The following is a 26847-nucleotide window of genomic DNA, read 5'->3' as shown; positions in this document are numbered from 1 at the left end:
GCTGACGCTCATGTAGTAGCCAGTAAAGAATATCTTTCTTCAGTAAAAACATAGAACATTTGTACAATATACTTTGAGATCAAAACTTTTAAAATATTAAACAAGTTGAAGGACACTGATGTCACTAAGTCAAATAAATTCTAGTTAATGCTGCTGTGATGTAAAAATAAAAAGCAGAATTCGCATATTTTCTGGAAAAAAAATAAATGGTGTTACTGAAACTTGAATACAGGTCAGAGCACAAAACAGCTAATGAGATTTTGGCGGCAAGTAAAGAATTATTTTGTAATTCATATTCATCCTGTCGTGATGTTACAGAAAAGTGCAACATCATTCCTACACAGCTACCACAAAAAACAACAAAACTAACATTTAACATGAAAGATGTGTATTAATGACACATCACCAATTATGTTTATGTTTTACAACAAGACAACAAAACATTACAACAAAAGGCTCAGTCAGGTGTTAAAGACAGTGGAAGATGGCCAAACACTTGAGATTGAAGCGTGTGCTTAGTGCTAGGTGTTGTCACGCGCAAAAAAAACATTTCACACAACACTTTTACAAAAATCTTGCCAAATGGTGATGTACAACTTTGAGCAGGAAACATCACCCGAGTATAAATGTGATGTAGAAAAATAACATTGATTTCTACTTTCCTTTAATACACAGCAAATAAAAAAAAAAAAAGTGAAAATAGACCCCACAAAATAATAAAAACAAAAACCAGCATTTAACTTCATGTGGAGTATCTCATACAGTAGCTGTTATGATGACAGTGAAAAGAAGTGGAATGAAAGTACTGTATAATTTCAAAATAGTTTATGAGAAGGATTTTGAATATTGCTGCTTACAAAGTGCATATGTGAAAATTATCAAAGAAATACTGAATATGGTTGTTCACAACATGTACATTGAAAAAAAAGAACCCTAAAAGAACTTGTTCATTTTGTTGTATATGCTTATTCACGTTCTTGATGAGTAGAAGCTTCATGTATTGAAGTGAACTGGAAGATAATTAATACCGAAGATAAATGTGAATTGTGTAAACATCACTTTTCAAATCCCGATCTATATTTAGCAAATCCTTTTATCAACAAAACCTAATACACATAAGTATATTTAGTGTCATTGATTGTCAGTGCCTTAATTACAACAAAGCAAATAAAAACGGTTCTAGGGGAACGTACAAAAGCCTTCTATTACCTCACTAAATTTTGTTTTGATTCTTTCTAAATGTTCCATACGCGCAGTTTAATCCTCATATCACTTTTAGAAAAGTAGTACCGTATTTTCCGTACCATAAAGCGCATCGGGTTAAAAGGTGCAGACTCAATTGCGGGGGCTTTGATGAATTTAATCTACACATAGGGCGCAAATGAATTCGATAGTATTTATTTGTCAATGGCGGCGGAGGTACGTAATCTACGTATTGTGTACAGTCCTCTGATTGGTTTACCGCCCCGATTTATGTAAAATGTAATCTCCTCTGATTGATTCATCGGGTCTACATATTACGCCTACATATTAAACCGTTTACAGATTTTGTAATACGGTCCACACAAAAGACGTACCTTATTAAAAGGCGCACTTTCGGTTTTTGAGAAAATTAAAGGCTAAATTAAATTAAAGTGCGGAAAATATGGTACGCTTTGTTGTAAATTGCTGAACCAAATCCCAAATTTTGAGGGATTCCCATTTGTTTTGTACTGAGTCATCATTAACAAATTACAATGCTTGCATTATTATATATATTTTTTTGCTTAAATGTTAAACACAAGAAAGCAGATAAGCATATGGAATCATTAAAAAACAACAACCCTCAAATCATGAAAGAGAACAGTTTCATACGAAAATTACCGGGACAATTTACAAAAGTATTTGTGAAACATAACCGTTTCTAATGCATACAAAATAATTTTTGCAAATAAAGTGCACTCATATGTTTTAGTGAGGCTTTTGGTGGGACTTAACTCTGAATTCTCACCAGTTCTGCATTGTGACAGTTTCCAACTCACCTCTCGGACGCAGATCCTCTTCAAATGCAAAAAAACACAACCAGATGGAATAAAGTGCTAGTTCAAACATTATTTTGTACACAAGCCACATGTGTAGAAGTGCAGAAGACTGAACAAACCAGTTACACCCAAAATTTTGATCCAGTATAACAAATTGGATGTGGACTCAGACACTATGTACTGTATTTATTGTTTTACTTTTGTTGTTATAATTCCAGCAATAATCATTAATGTAACATTTGCTTAGTCCATACTTAACTTCTAACTTTCAATGAACCTTTCCAAAATATCTTCAATCCTGAGTCAATATTTGTTTGCTTAAAATACTGTAAAACTGAGTCAAGACATTTCACGATATCACCTCCTTGGAAAATATTATTTGTGATGGAAGAGAAGCTGGAGGAAGGACACCAAGGTTGTGTTGCAGGTGTAAACGAGCCAGATGTACCGTAATCTTCGGACTATAAGCCGCACCGGGCTATAAACGGCACTGGGCTATAAACCGCACTAGCTAAAACTCGTGATTCCGGGTTCAAAATTTGCAAAAAAAGTCGCGGCTTATAGTCAGAAATTTACGGTAATCATAATTTAGGGATAATTATAAGAGCTTGATAATGACATTGTTGACGATAGGCAGCGTGTGAATGGGCAAAGTGAAAACGGACGGGGAGAAGACAAACTGTTGCAAGCAGCCCAAACGTTCTGTCTGTCTCACATTTCAACCTGAGTTTCTTTGGGTGCTCGTGTGTCCTTTATTGAGCCAGAAATTGTGTAGAATCTGCAAGCACAAGATACAGACATTCATTAACTCATTCACTGCCGACCCAGTTAATATATATGTGACGTCTATACCCGTCAATGGGACTGAACGAGTTAAAAAAGAAAATTTTATTATTTTATTTTTTTTAATTTGGGCCACATTCCTTTTCATGACATATTTATATAGAAGAAAAATGGGGACGTAATCTGTGGATAGAATCTGTATTACGCCATATCTTATAGCTCATAAATCTGTTTCATGTCTATCTAACGTTGATTAAAAACCAGGGACCTCTTTTTCCCAGCCCACTTAAATACTCGTTTTGACTCCTTATCTGTTCTTCAATCGGCATTTAAGCATCAAACCAAACAGGTGTTATTGTCATTCTACAAGACACAGCCAGGAAGAAATCTTGTTTCCATGGTGTCGAAAAATCCAAGGCCACACGTTTGTATCCATTATCACAGCAAATACAATTCCGTCATACTTCCAGGGAAAGACTGTAGACTGTAACTACCGTATTTTCCGCACTATAAGGCGCACCTTAAAACCTCCAATTTTCTCAAAAGCCGACAGTGCGCCTTATAATCAGGTGCGCCTTACATATGGACCAATATTAAGCCACTACAGCAGGCGTGTCCAAAGTCCGGCCCGCGGGCCAAATGTATATATCTTATATATGGACAAAGTTTTAAAATGGGCCATTCATTGAAGGTGCGCTTTATAATCTGTGCGCCTTATATATGGACAAAGTTTTAAAATGGGCCATTCATTGAAGGTGCGCATTATAATCCGGTGCGCCTTATAGTGCGGAAACTACGGTACTCAATTTTATAGGGCACAAGTAACTCATGCATTGAGTTCACCATACATTGAGAAAATTTAGAATCGCCAATTAACCGACGATGCCTTGTATGGGAGAAGCGAGATTTTGTGACCAAAGACATTCCCTTACCTGGGCTTTCGAAAAGGCCTGCGTTTCCCCAGGGCCTTTAAGCAGAAAGGTGAACAGGAGTTTTTCAGGTCCACTAACTGGTAGATGATTGGATTGTACATTGCCGAGGACTTGGCAAGCAGTGTAGGAATGACAGACACGGGTATGGGCACCGAGTCCGGCTCCCCAAATGCCGACACCACTGACACAATCGCATATGGGATCCAGGCAATCAAAAATCCTGCACAGATCAACATGGCCACCTAGGTTTGAACACATACAAGTCATTTAGACACACTGGAACTCATCCTTAGAATAATGTTACAAATGTGTGTCTTTCACATACCTTTGTAAGTTTTATCTCAAGGTTTTGATTGTTATTGATTCGGGCATCAAAGTGTGAGATTTCTTTTGCGGAGGATTTGACTTTATAGATAATCATCACATAGGAAAAGACCATAATTCCAGTTGGAAGGATAAGACAGAAGAAGAGAATAGACATTACAAAACTTTGGCCGGCCACAGAGGATTGCGCCAACCACCAATTCAAGGTGCAGGAGGTCCCGAATGGTTCTGGGGCATAGCTTCCCCAGCCTACCAGGGGCATGGTGGCCCAAAAGGCGGCATATATCCAGACAAAGATTAAGCAGAGAAAGGCGTGTTGCCTTTTCAACCAAGTCCCTGTACATTAAACGAGGTATAATTAGTTATTGGTTATCTCGGCAAGTTTAAAAAAAATATCAATAGCCTACCGTATCTGAGATGGCAGATCTTGAGGTATCTATCCAGGCTGACCATAGTCATGGTGGTGAGGCTCCCACAGCCGAAGAAAAAGCCTGCCCAGCCGTAGAACTGACAGCCGTCCCAACCGAACAACCAACGGTGGGAGAAACTAGAAACAACAAAAAAGGGCTTTCCTGTCACTAAAGGACAGGGGAAGTGGGATGTAAAGGGTGTAAAAGAAAAATAAAGGGTGACACACAAACGATAAGGAGTAATGAGAAAAAAAATAATGTGTGATAGTTTTGTCAAGGGTGGTATGCAAAAGAGAAAAAGAAGGGTAAGGAGTAAAAAGTATGGAAAATAAGATTAGTATTTTTTATTTCGTCATAGACTCATTCATGTTTAGATTTAGATTAATAATACTAATGTGATTTGACAGGAATGACAAGGTAATGATGGTTTCACATCAAGTAGCAGAATAAATATTTTCTTGCCCTCCCACGATTGCAAAATCAAAATTACTTTTACATTAAAAGATAAGGTAAACCATATATTTGACAAGTGGTAGAGATAATGTTTACTCAACAGACATTTGAATTTTACAGCTTTCATGTGGAAAAACACCCAAAAGATAAGACCAACCTTTAATTTGCATATCAACATTAAAATCTGCAAATTATTTGCACGTTTATTTTCCCATCAAGCACTTAGCAGTCATATTTTTCACACCATGAAGGTTTTGTCTCTCAATTAACAGAGTAAAGGAAAAGCTATGTGGTTTGTTTTAAAATCATTAGCAGGGGTAACACAAAGACTTTTTATTTTTCTGATTGAAATCATTCCAAATGAAAAATCTCCGGTCTCCTGTTTGCATGTGACATGATCTATTTCGATCTGCAATCTCCGCTACGGTAATCAGATAGCAGAATGTTGCAGCCGTGTGACACGCAGAGACTTATGTTACCATCCCGTGATGGAGATTATTCATCTATTTAGCACAATAAATCTACTCAATGTATAGCAGATCAACAAAAGTTGGGGATGTTGAAAGAAACTACAAAATTGCGTACACAAGGGCGGGCCAAGCAGCACTTGTAGTCCCAAACAGGCAATAATTCTGCTCACATCCTTTTATGATTGTAGCAAATAATCAGCAGTTTATTTATTTATTTATTTGTTTATCCATTTATTTATTGATTTTCTTTTCTTTTATTATTTCATTATTTAATTTATTTATTCATTTGTTTTTTGTTGGTTAATATATTTTTTTAATAAAAGAAAAATCAAGATTCAGAATCTGAGTAGATTTGTAAATTGTTTGCCTCTGAAATTATTAAAACTGTGGAGGATGCGATTTCATTTGAAATGATTTGGACAAAAGTAGGGATATTCCACATAGAGATGAAACGCTGACAGCTGTTTTAACAATATCAAGGACGTGACACCAACTTTGCAAACTTACTAAAATGATCAAGGCTACTAGCAAACTCCTTTTGATATCTGGCCATGTTTTATTTAACCTTGTGACTGGTTTGCAGTGATAGGAGCTATTAAGCCACAATAATGCTCGCAGACAAGAAAGAGTCTGTGAGTTGTTGACGGGATTCATTTTTATGGCTAATGACACTTTGAGTTGCAAGGCATATCTGTCGGCAAGGGATGGAATCATTTACTTCCATAACTAATTGTGAATCAAGACAAATGTAGTAGCAGAACGACTTTCCTGTCTGAAGAAGGCAAGTTTGACTGGGCTGCGGTCAATTCAAACTGTGTTTTATTATTATTATTAAATTATATGGAAACATTTTTCCTTTGCCATCCACATGAAAACCAACGTGGTGTAAAATATATATATAGTCAAATAATAATAGACATTAAAAACAATAAAATACTGGTGGAGCCATTATATCAAGAATTATTATATTATCAAGAATTATGTTGTAAGATGTCTTTGTGAGCCGCGCTTTCAACAAAGCAATTCCAAGAAGACTCATACATGATTAGATAGCGGTCATTGTCAAGAAAAAACTTGTTTCATAAAGCACATGTTGCAGGAACATTCTGATGTTTATCAGGGTTTATTCTACGGTGAGAAAAATAAAGAGAATTAATTCATTTAGATTGTTAATGTGACTGTATCAGTCACAAGGTGAACTATTGAAGACATTTTTTGAGAGCAGGGACTACTTGGAATGTAGCTGTGAGGCAAACCCATGATCGCATTCTTTTATTTCAATCTGTGGAAGGCTGACCCTTGACCTTGACACTCAGCAGAAAGTAGAAAACGTTTTCTTAACTGAAATAAAATTTTCTTTATTCTCCAAGAGAAACATTGCTACAATTTAAGATGCAAATTTGATTATGTCTTTGCATATCTAGAAACAAATTCCGAGACTTACACTTCTAATGCTTCCCATAACTTCACATATTTTAATAAAAATAGCATTGTGGGCCATGTGAAGTTATTTTTAATCCACACACATGGCAGGCTGCAAATGGCCCCCGAGCCATATCTTGGACACCGGTGCTTCAGGCTTTTGCATACAAAACATCAGGCCAACCAACAGCTGAGGCAAACAAAGACCATTGAAAATTATAAAGCCGTGTACATTGCTAAACGTATTCGACGCATAACTCCAGTCGACAAAAATGCAAAATCCTTTTTCCTTGCTAAAATGTCACGTCATGCCCAATTAGTCACACTATTCTTGAGTAGGAACCGAAGCCATGGCATCAAAGACGAGCGAGTGAAACACAACTCAATTAATCAATGTGCAAAATAACAATGATGTGCAAATTAAAGTAATAGCTGCGATTATCAGGTCTTGGTGCCATGCACTGCTTCTCGCTGAAAGTCAATTAGGCTCTTGTTGAGAATGATTTTTATTGTGTCTGCACAGCAGACCATTGCCTCAAGTTGTGTAGTTCACCCCAACAGCAGGATGATTTCTCGTCATGCCCCACAATGACCAGCCCTTTTTACAAACCTATCCACAAACTTTTTTATACAGAAGCTGTCTATGTGCATCATGTGATATGCAAACCGTCTGTGCATGGAAGAACGAATGTTGTACTTCTGAAACTATTTAATTTGCTCTATGCGTAACAATACAATAGCTGTGCGGTTTTTTTTTCTTACTTTTAATTAAAACGGACAATGCTTTAGAGGTTACTGTTCCTGCAAATGCCCCATAACCACACATAAAAAATGACATCTCCTTTATAGCAGCAGATAGAAAGCTGTTATGTGACAAAAATATAAAATGGAGGTAAGACTGTATCAGGGATCAGCTCTAAGCCCCTTCCCCTGTTGCGATAGCGATGGATAGCCTTACAAATGAGGTCAGACTGGAATCCCCGTGGACTGAGATGTTTGTCGATGACATAGTGATCTGCAGTAAAAAGCAAATGGAGGAAGACTTAGAATGGCGGAGGCAAGTGCCGTAAAGAAGACGAACGAAGACTAGCAGACGAAAAACTGTGAATGATTGAAGAAAAAGATACACAACATATAATTTATTATTAGGTGTGGCCTTTTAAATGAGAAGCGACTCAACTAAGAGAATAGCAGAATAGCAGTAAACAACATTACGTTCACTCAGGAGGGTGTCAGCTGCAATAATCTGGCCTTGTTTTTCTGAAGACACCAGATCGGCGGTAAATCAATATCTAATGTTCTTAAACCACCAAGCCAGGCACAAGATGAAGTTGATCAGAAACAACACATAGAGTACACATCTCCGTGTGTCACGAACAAAGCCAAGCAAACAACCCACGCTAAAAGACAAACCGTGACGATGTAAACAAACTATACACAAGAACATCTGCTCTTGTAGATTCTTATCTTGCTGGCCATCCTGCATTTATTTAAAACCCTGTAAAACGTGTGAGGGCCTGAAAAGTACAAGGCTAAAAATAAGACGTTCTGCACCATCGTTTCTGATATTTGGATTAAGCACAAAGCACGACGAATGTATGGGGATTAAAAGAGGTCGTGGTACGCTCAGTGCCACTTATGCCAAGCGAGCTAGCAATGAGCTTCAACTGGTTACTAGGGTTAAACATTTGTGTTAAATAAGATACGTTTCTGACAAGTATCGTTATGAATGGATGACGGGGAAAAACATAAAAGTCATGCTAATTGCTAAGCTAACCCAAGAATCGACAACACCAGATGATTACGATTTCCTCAAAAGTCTGTTTGGAACCCCGTTAAAGCGGATATACAACTTTGAATAGCAAAATAGCAGGCAATTCAGTAAGAGCCATATTCTATCGTAAATTTTTGAGTGAGTACGAGTATTTGCGTAGTGTTTTTTAATTCTATTTTATCAAGCAAACAAGCAGCATCTGAATCATGCCACATGATTCCCACCAGACCAGAATGACAAAGAACTTAAGCCAAGGCTACAAACGACAAAACATGACCTACATTCGGATGGTATTTTAACAACGGTAACATTCCAGTACCTGGAACAAAAAACACAAATGGGGCAGTTAGGAAAGCAGCCCAACTAATTCTCTTCGGTTTCTAATGCACAATTGAGCTGTAAGAAATACAGTAGTTCCAAGAAATTAACAAATTAAGAAATTAGAGCATGTGAAAGCCCAAATGTCAATCTCAAAGCCCGCATGCTAAATCAATCACGCTGCGTCATTTTATGTGTCTCGTAGAAGTCAACATGCTTACATTTGTTGCTATAAAATACAAAATGTTTACATGCTCATTATGATTGTTTGATTGACTGATAGTATTGGTTCCATCTCCATTTGAGATGTTCTAGTATTTCATCCTTGAAAGCTCCTCACGCTACAGTGAAATTGTTTCCATTGTTTCCATTTTATTGAGTTGTATTCCGATTAGCCTTTCATAGTTTATTAATGCAAAGGAGAAAATCATTTTCAAGACTATATGCATGATGATTATATTGTTGTTGTTGTTTTTTTGCAAAACTGTCTGGCCATCAGGAGACATATGCAGACATACTATTTCAGAATGAACAAATTGCCATGATGGTATCAGGTCAACAATATAATTGGTAAGATGGAAAAACAAATGACAATTAGTTAAAAATTCATTCAGTTAAATAATTGTCATGAGCCCGTGAGCACGTCCAAAGAAGCCTTGAATTACATTTTCCCTTCGGGAGTCGGAATACCAAGCAATCGGTGACTGCTGAACCACAGAACAGAACTCTGTATGTGGTTCATCGGACACGTCGCCAAACACCAAAAAAAAAAACATCCCAGCACGTTTAAAACATGATTAGATTTTTAATAAAATATGTTTTTGTTGTATAATAGTTTGAATAGGCTGTAATCCTGATTTACCCTAAATCAAAATCTAGCTTAAAATGATCTAGGAATGTTAATATTTGTGGGTTGATTTTTAAAATGATTCAAAAAAGTACCTGATATTCCAAAGTCGAAGATGGCTAAATTCACAGTCATAAGCTCTGGAGGCTTCAACTTAGTTTTGCGTTTGATCGTCAGATACAAGACATAGCCATTCCCTGTTGCGGACATAACACCTGTAAGAGAGAGCAATGTGTTAAATACATAATTAACAATGACATTATGGTTTGAATCTGGGCTTGTGAAATTCTGTGTGGTTTTCTTCCTCCCACATTCCAAGAATGTATCTCAGGTCAGCAGAAGACTGTGAAATGTCCATTTGACTTGACATTCTTGCATTAGTCCCACATGGGGAAATTCCAGTATACGACAGCAAAGAGGAGTTGGGAAAACAACGAAGCTGCTGTAAGAGGCTGCCATTTAGAAAAAAAAAGTATTAAGAACAAATACAGTTCAGTACTAAATTGCTTTTTACTTTAGAAACAACTCACAAAAAGGATTCCTTCAACTGAGAGGCTGATTTATTTTACTAGTTGTTTTTGTGAACTGATTGGCTGAGAACTGTGATGCTAATTGGCTGATAAATTGGGTTAAATTTCATTTTAGGCGAATCTGAGGTAGAGTTGGTGAAAGAGTTGACAAGTCAAAACAAGTACATTGTGAGGACTGAAGAAAACAAGAGGAATAATGAGCCCAGTTGAATCTACAAGTAAAGCAGCTTTCTTTAATTGGAAGTATATAAATATATTAAAAAAATAAGAAATAATGAATATGATAAATTGTGCTATGGTTTGCTTTCCTGCTCCGTTTGTGATAGCAAATCGAGTTGTCATTAACACAACAGTGGCACGCCACCAAAACCAATGAAGAACAATATGTCTACTATTTGTGGTTTAAATTCCAATAAATATTCAATTTGAGTGTGCATCCATGCCTTTCTAACTCGGCGTAACTAGCCCGTGCAAAAATAAAAATAAATTCTTATACAGGTTGTGCAAAAAAAAAACATCTAGAACTAAGGATATATAACTATATTCTTGTTTCAAGTATTTATACAACACAGTACACACACGGACCAGTTCCTCTAAACGTGCAGAATTACCACAGGAATTTGTCTCAGGTTTGATAACTTGTGTCAAAATATGGATACATTGTGGGAGGGGTATATGCAAATTGCATTTGTCAGAAAGAATCCTGGTTAAGCCTGATTTAGTAGATCAGCTTCCACATCTGTGTGCATGCATATTCATGTATGTGTCCATTTTTGCACATGCAAACCTTTATAGTAAATCAGGCCAACAATTCACATTCATTATAAGCAATATAGAATGATGGTTATCCTTTCTTCCTGGAATTCATCAATAGCAAAGCTAACAAATGATGTTTTTGTGAGGCCACCTCCATACAAGCGCTATTATTTGTGCTTTGTGAGTGCAGATAACAGTTTTGTTGTGCGTCATCAAGAACCTTTAAAACTGACCTATAATGCAGATATAAAAAGCTGCAACAATGTCTGCTTCTTTTGAGAGTCTGGAGGCAAAAGGATCACCACGGAGGAGGTAATGGGGCACATATGATGGGTGTGTCTCATTCGTCATCACTGCCATCAGCGGGGGGATTTCTGTAAAGAGAAGGAAAATCCAAAATTGCTTATTTGCATAAAAAACAGTCTACACAACAGGTCCTTACGAAATTATTGTAAAATACATATACTGTAAATTTCGGACTATAAGCCGTGACTTTTTTCGCAAATTTTGAACCCGGAATCACGAGTTTTAGCTGGTGCGGTTTATAGTCCGGTGCGGCTTATAGTCCGAAAATTACAGTATATGAATTCCACATTTATACGATGTCTGATCACACCCGTTAGTCGTCCCCCGGCTGTAGACACAATTCCTCACAATTCTCTCCCTCCATATGTGGCATCTGTCTTCCGGCAGAATACACAATACGAGTTTTATAAATAACTTTTATTTTCTCCGGAGCTGGGAAACCTTTTGTAATCAAACAGCGTGCGCCTCACTAACTTCGGAAGTTGGTCTTCACCAGTTGATTGATAGTGCACTTTTTGAACTCTCCTGCTGTCACAAGAATGACTTTTGAGATTTTGCACCTCAGCTCTCTCCGTCTGAGATTTTATATCAGGAATCTCATCATCATGACTTCTCAATAAACAACTTGTGAAATTGCCTAACCTCTGAAACCTATAGAAAGTGGCACGCACAACAATTTATTTGAATATCAGGATTACATTTTTTTCTAAAACATACATTACATGAAATTGTTTCTTTTTGCAGTTCGCATTGCTTTTTTTTTTTAATTACTTTATTTTTATGGCCCTATGTGTTTTTGATACAGTTAAGAGTGTAATCGTGACTTTCGAACACCATTTGGCAATTAATATATTACAAAATATGCATAAATTCAGAGGAAAAACAATAAGCCAAGAAGCCCCTGGAGTCTTGATGTCATTGGAATTTATCCAATGACACTCATGACATTTATATGCTAATTCATTCAGTGTCTGAACCTGCAGCAAATGAAATTTGCCATTTTGAGTGAAAGACACGCACTTTCGCAATTTTTGTTTTTGTAATCTAACCGAATCAATAAGAAATTGACAAGCAATTTGTTGAACCATTTTCAATGTCACAAAGAAGCAGAAGAAGATGAATGCTTGACATGAGTGCAAATCATGTTGGCACAAATTGGAGGGTTCTGGTAGCCTGCCTGAAAATTGATGTTTGGACACAGAAAAGAAAACTTAACTAACGGGAAAAACAAGGGACTGAGTACTAGATTGACCAAGTTTGTAAAAACTCAATGAATTTGAACACTTCACGAATGTGTCTATTTATAAAGATCCAATAAATAAAAGCCTGAGAAAGTTCAGGAATGCTCAAAAACAGAATTCCGCAGATGAACAGGTTAATTACAAACAGGTAAGTGTCAAGAATGGAAGACTCAGTTTTTTTTTTTACACCGGCCTAAAATTGAGGTCAAGGTTTAAGTGAATTAGTCACTACTTGTTATGCTAACTCGGTCCGCATATGTAATGATGTACCGCTATTATCGTATTGCAAATTATTTTGCGGACCTCTGGGAGCGAGGAGACACAACACTAGCATTTAGCCACATTATTGACTCCGAATCATTTACATCTCCATCGCGATGGATCTAAGCACCAATTATTTTCCCGTCCTTAATGAGCAACAGGCAAGGTAGCATGTTATAGATTGTTCGTGTGAAAAATCAAATTGAATGAATTACAATGTAACAAAGTCTTGCGTTATTTCAAAACTATAATGCAATGTTGTTTATTACATTTTGATTGCCTCACTTTCATTAATCTCACCAGATAGAGTACAGGGGAAATTTGCATTACACTTTGAAAACTGATTGTGACTTTTGATTGTGACGGTGAATAACAATGAAAAGCAAATATGTATTCTGCAACGGTAAGTTCAGAGTCTGAACTTCAGACAATCAATTCTATTGACATAATGTTCTAGGAATCTATCGAATGCAAGTGAGGTTTGTCTCTTAATGCATTCGATTCACGCCGGATATTGTAGCATCAGAAACGACATCAACAAATGTGTTTACTTAATATCGTGCGATGCGTGGGAATACACGGTGGTGAAATAACAAATCAACTGCAATGACATCTGACTTAAAATATTTATGGATTAGATATAACAACAGGAATTTGATTTACTGACGGTGTGATTCGCTTGTACGACTTCTTATCAAGCACCACGATTCAGTTCACACTCATCATGAACGCGAATGATTATCTTGCCCATAATTGACTGGTGGCCATATGTTTTTCAATTCATCCTCACGTCCTTACAATACCCGAAAGTTTCATCAAGTGCAGTACTTCACAATCCTGTCAATAGAGTTGAACAGTTTTATCAAATAGATTCTGCTAATCTTTGTTTAAGGGGGACGCTCGATAAGTGTGGATGCTGGATCGGGAAAAAAAAAACGTGACACTAGTTACAAATACTGATCAGACGATCCAATCGTTTGTGCGTCAGCTAGTAACTAAAGAGCTGCCACTATTGAATATTTTTATTCAATTATATTATTATTATATATATTCAATATTGTCATACTGCCCCCCCCCCCCACACACACACACAGAGTTCTTGTCCCTCAGTTTTATTTCGATGAATACAATCTCAACTTCGACCAAGCATATTCTTATAATCCTCCGACAGTTTCACAGAATTCTCACTCGCACATACCATGCACAATTTATCAATGTTTATGGAATTTGATTTCTGGAAAAGTTCTTTTCAGAGAGGTTACATTCTTTGCTCAAGCAAAACTTTCTATAGCTTTGCACAAGGTCATAATTGGTTACTTGGTTCAGAGGGTTGACAGCAGAATTTTTTTTTCCATAATTTTACAAATACGTATGTTTTAAGTTGTTAAATGAATTATTTTTAATTCACACCCACTGTTATTCTCAAATGGGTTTTGTGGTTCATGTTTTTTTTTTTTTCTTTAAGGTTGCCGACCCCAGGCTTGGGAAATCTTTTTTTTTTCCACCTACAACTGCAAGAAGCAATTCTACTTCAAACATGCTGCCAGCAGCTGGTATTAAAAGACAAGCCTTTGGAGTTTGTTGAAAGCACAACGCCTCCACTATTACAGCAACTGCAATCATCTTAAAGGGTCGATTTAATAGATTCTTTTTAAATTTGCTTCTGTCATCATCATCAAATTGTGTCGAAAGTGACTCGGATGTTCCACGGTGCAAGGAAGGATGAGCAGTCTCAGCACATTGAAGATTATTTGTATTTAACAAGACAGGATAATAATGTCTGTGCATAACATGCTAGCATGCCCCCCAACTGGTTTTCTTCCGGTTCACACACACACAAACACACACACACACCAACACACGCGCGCACACACACACGCTTTGCCCCTCCTAGCATTGCATCACCATAGAAAATACATGTCCTATTATTTATTGTTAATGGTTATCTTCAAAATACTACTTTATATATATAGCTGAAAACTCTGAAGAAGAATTTTTTTAAGTCTGAGTTGTGGGGAATTTTTTACCGTGCCAGACGCACTGGTTGCCTATGTGTCCACGACAAAGACTGCTTTGTCAGTTTTATTTGCCGTTAAAAGCAAACATGATGTTGTTTATAACTTGATCAATGCCTTTCATTGGTGAGTTCAACATGCGTTCAAATTTATTATTTTTTATTATTTATTCCAAAACAATAACCTTCCCTGTGCTACTTACTCACATAAACACATACTAGAAGCAAATATAAACAAATGATTATCAACTCTAACTCATCATTGCAAAATTGAATCCTTCCAGACAAATATATAAAAAAAAAAAAAAGCTACTGGCACTGATTTTCATCAGCAGTAAATATCTCAACTAAAACACAACAATAACAAACCCAAAGCGCTTCTTTGATCAGCTCAATAAATGATTTATTACTTAGTCTTTCTACATTGATTCGAGATCTTTCTGAACATGTTTTATGTGAGGTGGCATATACTTCAAGCACAATATGAGATTTTATCTTCCCCGGGGCACTGGACATACTACAGGCTCTGGAGAAACGAAGAAGCTGTGGTCTACTACCACATCAAGGAAAATTATACATACAGAGCTGTGTCTCTGATCTCTAATAAAAGACGTTGTTTACCGTTGAGGACGATTGAGCAGTTTTGGGGCGGTTACACACCGCAATGCAGTATTTATTGCACATCAAATTGACTCTTCTGGTAACTTACTGAAACAGAATAAATCACAGTATTATAAATAATGTACAAAAGAGCTGACCTCAACACTAGAACTATCAAGGCCATCATTTTGACAGTTCTTGTTATTCCTTTTAATATGTTAATGATATTCATCACCTTTTGCCATTTTCTATCATTTCCATACTGTGATTACATTGTATCAAAACATAAAAATATTGATGAGTTATAAATTCTTCAGTTACTGTAACCGTCAATTTAACGGGGCCTTTAAATTATGCCGCCAGGATTCCATAGCAACCAGTGACAGAATTGATTTTTGAGAAAAACTGCAGATTACCATGGTCTATAAAAAATATTTGCGGTAGAGTGGGCTTCAAAATATTGATGAGGCTGAGGTTAAATGGCCACTGGAAAGTTGGGCTGGCAGTGACAGCGAGTCAATAGTGTAGAATTTTAGGAGTCTTGTTGGCAAGTAGTAATAGATATGGCAGCCTTGACCTTTTCCCATCAAAATAAAATAAACTATCATGAAATCAGATTCCGTTACAATAGGTGTTGATGCAGGTCTAGAAGTATGTGAATGAGGAAAGTTTGATATAAAAGTTTTTATGCACTACCATAAAAAAAAAAGAGTGCGGTCAAGAGTTTAAAAAAATAAAAATATGACAAATATTATTTATTAATCTTCAGTGGCTCAAAAGCATTTGGGCACATCTCAGTGTTCAAGACTACCGCAAAATAATCAATCCAATTTGAGGCATATTATTTTTGTACATTTATTACTTTTAGTTCATGGATCTAATTATATGCAAACAATTCTTGTGACACGATATTTACTTGATCATTTTTACATCATAACTTTACCTGTTGGATTATGAAACGGGTCGTGTATACATACGTGACAAGGGGAGCTTCATCAACCAGTAAGTACTCCAGATAAAATAAAAAAAGACATTGATTAATGAACATTTGAGTTATTATTACCTTGTTCTCACCTTTTGATGATCGGTCATCAGTCACTCCCGCCGAGATTTATTGGGTAAAAAAAAAAAAATGCTCAAAAAGAAGTTGTTTCACGTTGGAAGCAAGTGCTTGAAGAAAAAAGTGACAACGGGAAGATAATAAAAGAAAAAAGAAAGAAAAAGTCAAATAATCCCGTGATGCAGCGTTTGCTTTTTGCTGAACTGTACTTACTATCGTCTCTGACCCTGCCACAGCATCAACTCTTCACAATCTGTGTGCGCGCTTTGACGTATCAGCTGCCAAGTTCCTGAGTGGAGACTAAGCTACTTCTGGTTGGTTCTTCCAAAGTAAAAGTCAATAGCAGTCGATAGCATTTTTTTCATATGAGTAATAATACATTGGCTTTAAATCTTATTAGGAAGTGCTTAGTCTTACATGCACTGATGAAAAAGTGCCCCCCATGACATCTAATGATGTAAACACCCAATTTAAAAAAAAAAAATCTTGACTTACACAAGCTTCTGTCCGTCATTCGTTCAATCATGTGTACACATATTATTAACATTTATCCGTCCATTCTCACACTAAAAAATACTGTAATGCAAATATTTATTTTTATGGAAAGGCAGCATAATCAATGAATATTAAAAAAAAGTAATTGGTTCAGTACAATCTCAAAATGCATTACATGAGATACAAAAGCCTGAGGCAACCTGGGCTGCATTATTATGTAGTTCAACTTTAGCCTCCACATCCTCATTTCACAAGTTAATCTCTTGTGAACTTGAATTTGTTATTCTTGCACCAAACTGAGTGCATTATAAAACATGTCATCTTGACATGGTGGGACCTGGGGAAACAATCAATACCAGTTCAATCCTTTTAGTTGGATTACAAAAGAAGAGAAGATAAAATCTCTAGTGTGGGGGTTCTTGGGGGCCTAGTTGTGTTACACAACTCCATTTTGACGTCATACATCAACCTGCACAGCGGCAACCGAACAGTTTAGCTGTCAGTAAACAAGTCGGGTGCCCTCTTTATGATTCAGCCAAAATTAGCACATTTTAAATTTGAAAGCAAAGTAAAATTTTGTACATCAGCTTAGTGATCCACAAAAATGATCTTTCACCCTCTCATACAAAATTATAAATGGACATATTTTGCTATAGCTCTGATTGTCGAATCAATTAACAGGGAAGAGAAACTGCAACTAGTCATGGGTGGACTCCACCTCTCGTCCGGTCAACTGGGATTGGCTTCAGCTTTCCCGTGACCATGAGTAGGACCAATGATTTTTTTTTTTAAATTAATGTAATGGATGGATTGTCGTGTTTCCAGACTGCACTGCCAGGTGGCAAAGTATCAACCACAGAAAGGCAAATTCCTACGTAAAATAATGTTGAACTTTTTAAATAAAACTAATGAGTGTGTACGCTTTTGGTCAAAGATGAATGAATACCCAATTCATTTTTGAAAACATCTTTGTCCAGTTTAAAGAGTGCCGTGAACTCTGATTGCTCTCTGCTCTTTTCCTTTGCTAGTATTTCTGCTTCTTGAGTCTGGATCACTGAGCATGACACCTAGAGCTAAATAAACAATTAGCTTTGATGGGATATGCTTGGACAGTTTTACAAGCGAAATCGAGGACACATCCGGTGACATCTTACAAATGGACAGAAACTGAATTATTGAATTACAGAGGATGATTTGTGTGCCACAACTCCTCAACATCAATGGAGAACAGAAAAATATACATATAATTCAGTTTGTTGCAGTCTTATTATGCGTATAATGTACTGGGTACTCAAAAATCAGCTGTGATAAATGTCATAGGAAGTTTAAAGTTTTATGCGGAATACTTGGCACAAATGAAATGCTGGCTAACGTCAGGTTAACGATAGCTTAGCTGATATCGTTTTGCTACTGTTATTTTGTGAACATGCAGGGCTGGTGAATGTCTAAAACATGGTGAAAAATGTGACTAAAATTAGACTAAAGGCTTAAATTTTCACTGACTAAAATTATTGCATATAAAAATGGATAAAATGTGACAAAGATTAAAAAGCATTTTCAACCAAAAGATTAAGACAAGCTCAAATGTCTTCCATAAACGAACCTATTTTCGAAGGGATTGCGTAATAATCCAAATGTCATGCTGTCATGAAACAAAAGGCACAATACATTGCTGTAATCATTTTTGGCTGAGACCTATGCACAATAAAATTACAAAATATTTTTTCATTAGTTTTCATTCAGTAACTTTTTTTTGTCATTTCTTTTGTCACGATCCGTAAGAAACAGATGGTAATTTCCGATATATTTAAGCAATAGCCCAAACATAATTTACAAAAAGGCCATTTAATTCAGCATTGCTGATCCTATGAAAATGAATATTCTAATCCTTGTGACAGGATTAAAGGATTTACTTTGGGGGTGTTATGGACTACATCATACTGAAGAAGTGGTGTTAATGTTAAAGAGCAATCAATTGATGGCTCTCGAACTGGTAAGCGTTGGGGGCAGCTCAGAGTGGTGCAAGATAAATCTCATGACAGCAAAGTGTTACATCACTGAAGCATTTTCTCAACATGATGTTTGGTATTACTTGCCCGTCACTTTACCTCTGACGCATCATGCGTGAAAGCGTTTGACTGTGATGGTCTCTTTTGCGCAACAGCTGCCTTTCACATCGTAAATGGAGTTCAGGTTCAGTCAAGGGTCACCTACGACCTTCTGTATCTTCTGTAAAAGTTTGGAATACAGCCACAGAATTGGTCATCGAAAAAGCTATTATATAGTCAAAGGATGGCAAGACAACTGTGAATTTGTTCCCACGGGAAAATAAATAAATAAAAGAGACTATGACTCATTCTGTGGTGACATGAGAAAGTTTATACTGTTTCATAAGCATTGTGATTCCAAACACCTTTAATGGAATCACATCTGTTATTAATGCTGATTTCAGCTACTTTGTCTCTCATGTTTCCCTTTAAAAGACAAACATGGTTTGCCACAATAAAATGAAACTGTGCTTTCAGATGTATGGATGTACAATAAATATCACCATATGTTTCTGGAGGAGCTACAGAAATAAAGCTATAGAAATAAAATGAGACTTTCAGCTATTTAGTATAAGCGTTCCCAGTTGACCTCACTTAAAGTCTCTGACGTTCTATCATTTAAAAAAAATGAATTTTAAGTGCACTTTGGTTTTTGGGGACAGGCTGTGTCTCATGCAAATGTCACCATAACAACCATTCTAAGAGAAGAACATTGAGCTAGGAATTAGCAAGTTATTTTGATGTTATTGGAAACTTCGGATGTCTCTTGAGACTCCCTCCAGAGCAGCAGCTGTTCGACCCTCCACATCAGGAATCCAAATGAAAAGTGCAATTGCTAATTTAACAACGCCTGCGGCCAGATACGTTAAATTGCATTTTGTCTCATGAAAATAGCACTTGGCAATTCTTTAGGTTTAATTTACCTGTTTGGAATATTTCTCTGAGATGAGAGTGAGCAGGCAACCAGTGCATCCACAGTGACCTTGTCGTTCACGTTTGCCTAAAATGAGAGGATAGCAGCCCATTGAGGCGAGAGATGACGCTTCCACTTCATCAATAAGGAACCTTTGATAAAGCGAGCACATCACATCAATCCTGTCTGAGCTCTCAGAATTTCGCTCTCATTTTACAGCAATCAACCAGCTGAAGAAAGCGGAGGGAAAATCATCGCGAGAATTGCACTTGAGTTTAAAGTAGTAAAAACATTGTAAATGGTGAAGGAAAAATGGGAGCTGTTGCTACTCTGTTTTGAAGACTGATGTTTTTATTTACTGCAGTAGGATGCTGTTTCTTAATAGTTTAAAAGCCAATGTTTTATGATAGTGACCATTTAGGATTACAGTGATCCTTCGCTACTTTGCGTTTCGTTTATCGCGGCTTCACTACATCGCGGATTTTTTTTCCATGTTAAAAAATCATTTAAAAGTTAAAATAAAACTTCTAAATTGAGGAAGCGTGTTTAACCTTCAGGACAATGTAGTATTGCTCCAAATGTTCGTTTACATTCTTTTAGAAGTCCGTTTTCGCGTGTTAGGCCCGAATATAAGACGGTGTTTTTTGCATTGAAATAAGACTGAAAAAGTGGGGGTCGTCTTACATTCGGGGTCTAGACATTATACCGATTCGCAACGCTAGATGGCGCCAGATATCTTTAAAGCGAATGCTGAACTTAACTCCCCAGGCCAAAGCGAACCCCCTGTCACGAAGAATAAAAATAAAAATAGCGGTAGCACGTAGAAGAAAAGGAAATAATCTTTTATTTATTTCAAAAATAAAAAATAGCGATAATGATTTGAATGAGGCAAAATAACATGCTTTTTCTCTCGAATATATTGTTATAATCATTTGTTGTAATGTACTGTAATTATTTTCTGTATAAAAATTAAATTTGGTGTTCAAAAAGTCTTTTTTCAAAGTTGAGTCTTGAAAAAGAGGGGGTCGTCTTATAATCAGGATCGTCTCATATTCGGGCCAATACGGTACTTTGAGAGAAGGGAATCACGATGCAAGAACAAGATCATCCGAAACTAGAAAAGGGGGAAGGGCTCACAGCATCAATTTTTTTGTAAAAAAAATATTTGTCCTTGTTTTTTCCCCAATAGCCCAACCAACAAATCTGAGAAAGCAGTGGAAAAACAATTAATACTGTTGTTATCGTTATTTATTTTTCACTTTATTTATTGCTATACGCTTAATTTATTGCTCTCTTCTTTGTTTGTAACTCATGTGCAACGTTCTCTTTTCTGCGTGAGCTGCCGGATCCAGAATTTCCTCAGGGAGCAATCCCAAGGGATGAATAAAGTATAAGTCTAAAAGTATTTGAAAGAAAGGTTAGTCAAGTAAATCAAGTAAAAAACCCTTATCATAGCGTCATGTGGTACATCCTACGCAGAAATTCCATGACATTTTAATACAATAATATCCTTTAAAAAGAAAAGTATACCAAAATCCATTAACCTTAAAAGAACTGAATTTTTTTAATGAATGAAAACACACAGATTTTAAACAAAGAAACTAATGTCAGTTGCCAAACAAATGATATGATATGCAGAAGATGCCGTAAATGATTGTTGCAGTAGTTGATGAATGAAAAACAACTAATAACAAAATAGAATCTCCACTGTCACAGACCATGCAAGAATAGCAAAATTCCTATGTTGTATATTGTAAAATCTGAAGTCAACCTGACCTCCGCCAAACACAGTAAACATATGCTGAAGCACGGAGTTTGCTGTCGCACATGTTGCTGTTGTTACACAACTATAGGGCAGATTGTGAATATAATAGTAGGTGCAAAAAATGCACAGAAAGCTTCAGAAATTAGCACATATGTATTTTTTTTTTTTATAGAATTTTGCATTTGTACATGTTGACTTTGTTGTCAATGTAAAAATGCAAATTAACAGCATCTATATTGAATTACTGTCTATTGGTACAAGATAATCGAGAATGAGTCATGAGATTCTCTATAGACCCAAGTAACTAACCTGATCTAATTGTCTTAGGTATTGGAGACAAACAAGATAAGACAGATGAAAACAAGCCCACCCCCCCATCCAGTCCCTCAGCACAACAACTATTTATCTATTAATTGGCCATCTATTCTGTTGCCTGAGACAGACCAAATGTTTACATTTTCTTTCATTTAGAAAGAGAAGATTTAAAAAAACAAAAAAACAAAAAAAAACTCTCAACAGGAACTTTGTCGAATAGCCCACACTGACCTACTGGCTTTACTTTGCCCATCAACACAACACGTTTGACCAACTTGATTCGAGAAGACAGCAATTGTCTTTGCTGAAAGGCAGGATAGAATCTTGGAAGAATTGATGAAATCATTCTTGTTGAATTTTACATGGTTTGACAGATGTCCTTGCCATGACATTGGCTGGAGGCAAATATCATGTCATTCAACTTAAAGAATCTAAAAGCTATTTTACACTCCATCCCTTGAGTTTTAGCTAGTGTGGGCATAATGGATGTCATGATGAAAGTGTGACCAACTCTGCGGGGTGTGAAAAAAAAACGTGTCAGACAGTCCCATTTTAAAAATAAGTGAATCTTCTCTTACATCAGTGGAAAAGTTAAGAAAACCACAACTGGGTGAATGTTTCCGAATTTCTATCATTTACCCATGATGTTATTTGAATCATTTTATTTCTTCTTTTCAATGATGAAACTGACAAGCCGGAGTGTGAAATAAAGAAACTGAGATTGACATGAAGGTGGCTATTGAAGCTCAATCTCAGCAGTTGGAAAAATTTGAAAATCTTGAAGGGCAAGTCAACCCCCAAATTTTCTTTGTTGTGCAGCCCAACTCGTCAAAACATTTGTTTCGTTTGTGGAATATGAATTAGACAAAATCCACCTGCTTTTATCCATCTCAGTCCCAGAAATGGGATGATACCCACAATCGTGGTGTGACGATAACTGGAAAAACAAAAAACAACAATCAAATAGCACCCAACATGCTTTGAAATGTCAGTGGGGATGAAAATGAATGTGCTGCGACCTGAAACATTCCTGAGGTTACACTAGCAACGGTTGCTAGGATTCTCATCTGTGAGGTCCTGATCTTTTTGCCTGACACCTGAGACTTATTATCACAGGTGCCGTCTGGTTTTGTCACTGATGCGAAGTACGAAAGTAGACGAACGAGCGCATCGTGCATTGACGTGGATGAGTGTAACAACTGATGGCAACGTTTTATTCCTACAAATCTCTACCAGAGTTCATATTTTCAAACTGACGTCATTTCTACAAAACCACAATGTCCCATTAGTGATGTGCATCATAAACAACAAGCAATCGAGTTGAATTTCTGGAAAGTCTAGACTCAGCCTTTTGCCTGAAGCTCTTTTCAACAGAGAAAAGAGTAAGTGTTAAAAGAAATGGCTGTAAATAAAAATGCTATTTGACTTATTATATCGGTCGTAACATCCATTTCCATCTTCACTTGAAGGTATTATTCCTGTGACTGTGCTGATTAAAAGCAGTTACCGTATTTTACGGACTATAAGTCGCACCTAAAAACCAAAAATGTTCTCAAAAGCCGACAGTGCGCCTTATAGTCCGGTGTGCCTTATATAGGGACCAAATTCCTAAATTTAAACTGGCCCGAAGCATTGTGTCATGAAATCAATCATAAGTGGCCCGCTGAAGACTATGAATCATGAATCAAAAAGACTATGGATCATTATTTTGTGATTATAAAGTAATTTGTTGCATCTGAAGTTGAAATAAAAAAGATAAAATGGAGAATGATTTGATTTGGATTAAAAATCTGACACGATGCATTAATGGTGTGTCTTATAGTCCGGTGCGCCTTATATAAGGACAAAGTTTTAAAATGGGCCATTCATTGAAGATGCGCCTTATGGTCCGGAAAATACGGTAATGTCTTGTGACATGTTGGTATTCATCATTAGTAAAATACTCTGTATTTCTATTTCATGCAAGCCTGTCTGAGGACTTCCCAGTGACGATACGAGCAAGCGAATGTACACACAATGTACACTAAAATATTGCTGCCATTGGTAGGTGTATACAATCTTTAATAATATATATTTTTTTAAAATGAAGCTCTCTGAAGATGCAAAGATCCATTTGGTTGTATTGTTGGTTGCAGATTTTCATTCTTAGCTAATATTATATTGCCCCCAATACATCATGACCAGATGAGTTTTCAAGTGGGCATTTCTGGAAAATACAAGTGGTCCAACATTACTGCCATTCTGCTGCTACAAAATGACCCATCCTTCATGTCAAAGTGATTATTATTGTTGTTAAAGTAAATTATTGTCCATTTCACTGCACTAAATGGTGAAAAGTCTTTTTTTTTTTTTTTAAGTGTGAATTGTTTTAGAGCAAATAAAACAACAAGAAACAGCTGTAATGCCCCTGTAGCAATAACACGAGCAGATGAAACCCGTCATTTGCTCACATGATTCTGATGAGAGCTTCTGGGTATAATGGGACTGAATACAAGATCATGAAAATTGTGATGCAAAACCAAATTGTTTTCCTAGAATCACCACAATGAAGGTCATTCATATCTTGGAATGGGGACGTAACTTGCAATTTTTATGGGTGGGAATAAAAAACTTTCAATATGCCGGCATTCTTCAGTGTACTCTTTCCCTATAACCTTTACAATTTCCCCATTGTTTGACTAATAAATGTTATGTTGTCTTGGCTTAACTTCGATCAACCAAACGTTCTTTGTATAGCATTTTTAATTCCCCCAAATACAAAGACCTATCTATAAAAAATAAATAAATAGATAAATAAATAAATCAAATTATTAGCATCAAACGCGAAGTAGCGAGGGATCACTATACCAGCTTTGTACAACTTGACAAGCTTTTATTTTAAACTGTATATGTACTGAAAGAGGTTTTGCCGTATTCAAATCACAAAATGACCTGAAGTGCTGAAGCCCTTTTAGTCCCTAACTGAAAAATAACAAAGGTCCTCAATAATTCATTTTCGATGTTGATGATTTTGTGGTATCAGTAGTCAGCGAGAGGGAAGGGGTGAGGGAAGTAATGAAATAGGTTTTAATAAGCTTTATGGGGTCAACATATTTGCAGGTTGTTGGAATTGTTATTCCAGAACAGGTTTGTGTAAATAATATATAAATCTTACATAAGCAATGTATAGATCAATAAATCTTAAGTCCCATATTGATCTGCTCATGTCTGTAATATGTATTTATATAAATAAAATATTTCAAGTCTGACATAAACCAAGCTACAGGTGGATGTGCAAAGGAAGCCTGAGCTCGACCATTTAGATAAGTAGAAATAAAAAAATAATTTGACAAAAGTAGTTGCTGTTGGACTTAATCCAAATAAATCAGAGAGACAATTTCCGTTGTGAAAGACAACAACCTATGACGCATTGAGATTGTAATGCTGGTTATATTTATCACAGAGTAATGGAAGAATGTTGTTGCACTTACGACCCACCAATAAATTACTAAGAACAACAGCATTTTTACAACCTGTGTAATGGGGAGATACTAAAATATAAATTGGATGTGTTGCATTCGTGTATTTTTGATGATGTAATTAAAAGAAACTTTTGCATGAAATTATAATCAGGCTGAAACGAATTCACGGTCCTACAATTTATTTATTTTCATTTTTTAAAAGATGGCATGGCTATATTGGCCCTCTTCATTAGCGGGTGGTATATTATATATGGCTTGAATACCATCTCAGTGGCCTAGTGGTAGAGTGTCCGCCCTGAGACTGGAAGGTTGTGGGTTCAAACCCCGGCCGGGTCATACCAAAGACTATAAAAATGGGACCCATTGCCTCCCTGCTTGGCACTCAGCATTAAGGGTTGGAATTGGGGGGTTAGATCACCAACTGATTCCCGAGCGCGGCACCGCTGCTGCTCACTGCTCCCCTCTCCCCCAGGGGATGGATTAAAATCACACGGGGATGGGTTAAATGCAGAGGACAAATTTCACCACACCCAGGTGTGTGTGTGACGATCATTGGGACTTTAATCTTTAATCTTATAAATTGCAAATTCAAATATTGTACACAACAATAAATATCAAAATTGATAGTTTTTTTTTTTTTTTAAGAGGAGTGTATATGACCAAACTCTGCCAACGGTGAATGGATTATGCTAACCACCCATCCACAGTGCTGTCACATTAAGGAACCCATTTATTGACTGTGACAGTGATTTCAAACATATACTATACCATACAGATACGAACATTTTTATCGGGTGTCATGCCAATTGAGATTTAATCATGTTGAATCAAACCACCCCACAAACACATACACACTATATACATATACAGTAATCCCTCGTTTATCGCGGATAATTGGTTCCAAAACCCACCCGCTATAAGTGAAATCCGCGAAGTACGGTCACCAACAAGAAGTACTGGGCAGGCTAACGAGTTAGCGGAAAGATGCTAATTCGAAACGCGAAAACAGACTTCTAAAGGAATGTAAATCCACATTTGGAGCAATACTACATTGTCCTAAAGGTTAGACACGTGTTTCCTCAATTTAGAAGTTTTCTTTTGACTTTTAAATGTTTTTTTAATTTGGAAAAAAAATCCGCGATGTCGTGAAGCCGCGATAAACGAAACGCGAAGTAGCGAGGGATCACTGTATACCTTTTTCTACCACACAAACACAAGGCTAAACAAACTTTGGTCGTACTTATCTGCATTTCCCCAGAAACACTCTCTCTGCTCTGAAAATATCTTCCAGGAACAAGACGAGCATGAAACAAGTCTCACAGGGCCTT

General features: G+C 36.6%; 1 protein-coding gene across 2 annotated transcripts; it reads right to left on the bottom strand.

Annotated features, from left to right (window-relative positions):
• Nucleotides 1-13: 13 nt before the first annotated feature.
• On the bottom strand, nucleotides 14-26847 carry opn5 (opsin 5). 2 transcript variants are annotated; one of them, XM_037244051.1, is made up of 8 exons: nucleotides 26760-26847; nucleotides 16526-19237; nucleotides 11274-11414; nucleotides 9850-9969; nucleotides 4468-4638; nucleotides 4062-4396; nucleotides 3737-3978; nucleotides 14-2799 (listed from the first exon to the last, which is right to left on the bottom strand). In XM_037244051.1, exons 3-8 carry the CDS (start codon nucleotides 11398-11400, stop codon nucleotides 2733-2735), a joined length of 1062 nt encoding a protein of 353 aa, XP_037099946.1. In that variant the 5' UTR covers nucleotides 11401-11414; nucleotides 16526-19237; nucleotides 26760-26847; the 3' UTR covers nucleotides 14-2732. The 2 variants fall into 2 exon arrangements, with proteins under 2 accessions (XP_037099946.1, XP_037099947.1); XM_037244052.1 differs by having other exon boundaries at nucleotides 16537-19237.

This window comes from Syngnathus acus, chromosome 24 (genome assembly GCF_901709675.1).
Source record: "Syngnathus acus chromosome 24, fSynAcu1.2, whole genome shotgun sequence".
Lineage (NCBI taxonomy): Eukaryota > Metazoa > Chordata > Actinopteri > Syngnathiformes > Syngnathidae > Syngnathus > Syngnathus acus.
The sequence above is the reverse complement of the archived record's forward strand: the minus strand, read 5'-3'. Positions and strand labels throughout refer to the sequence as shown.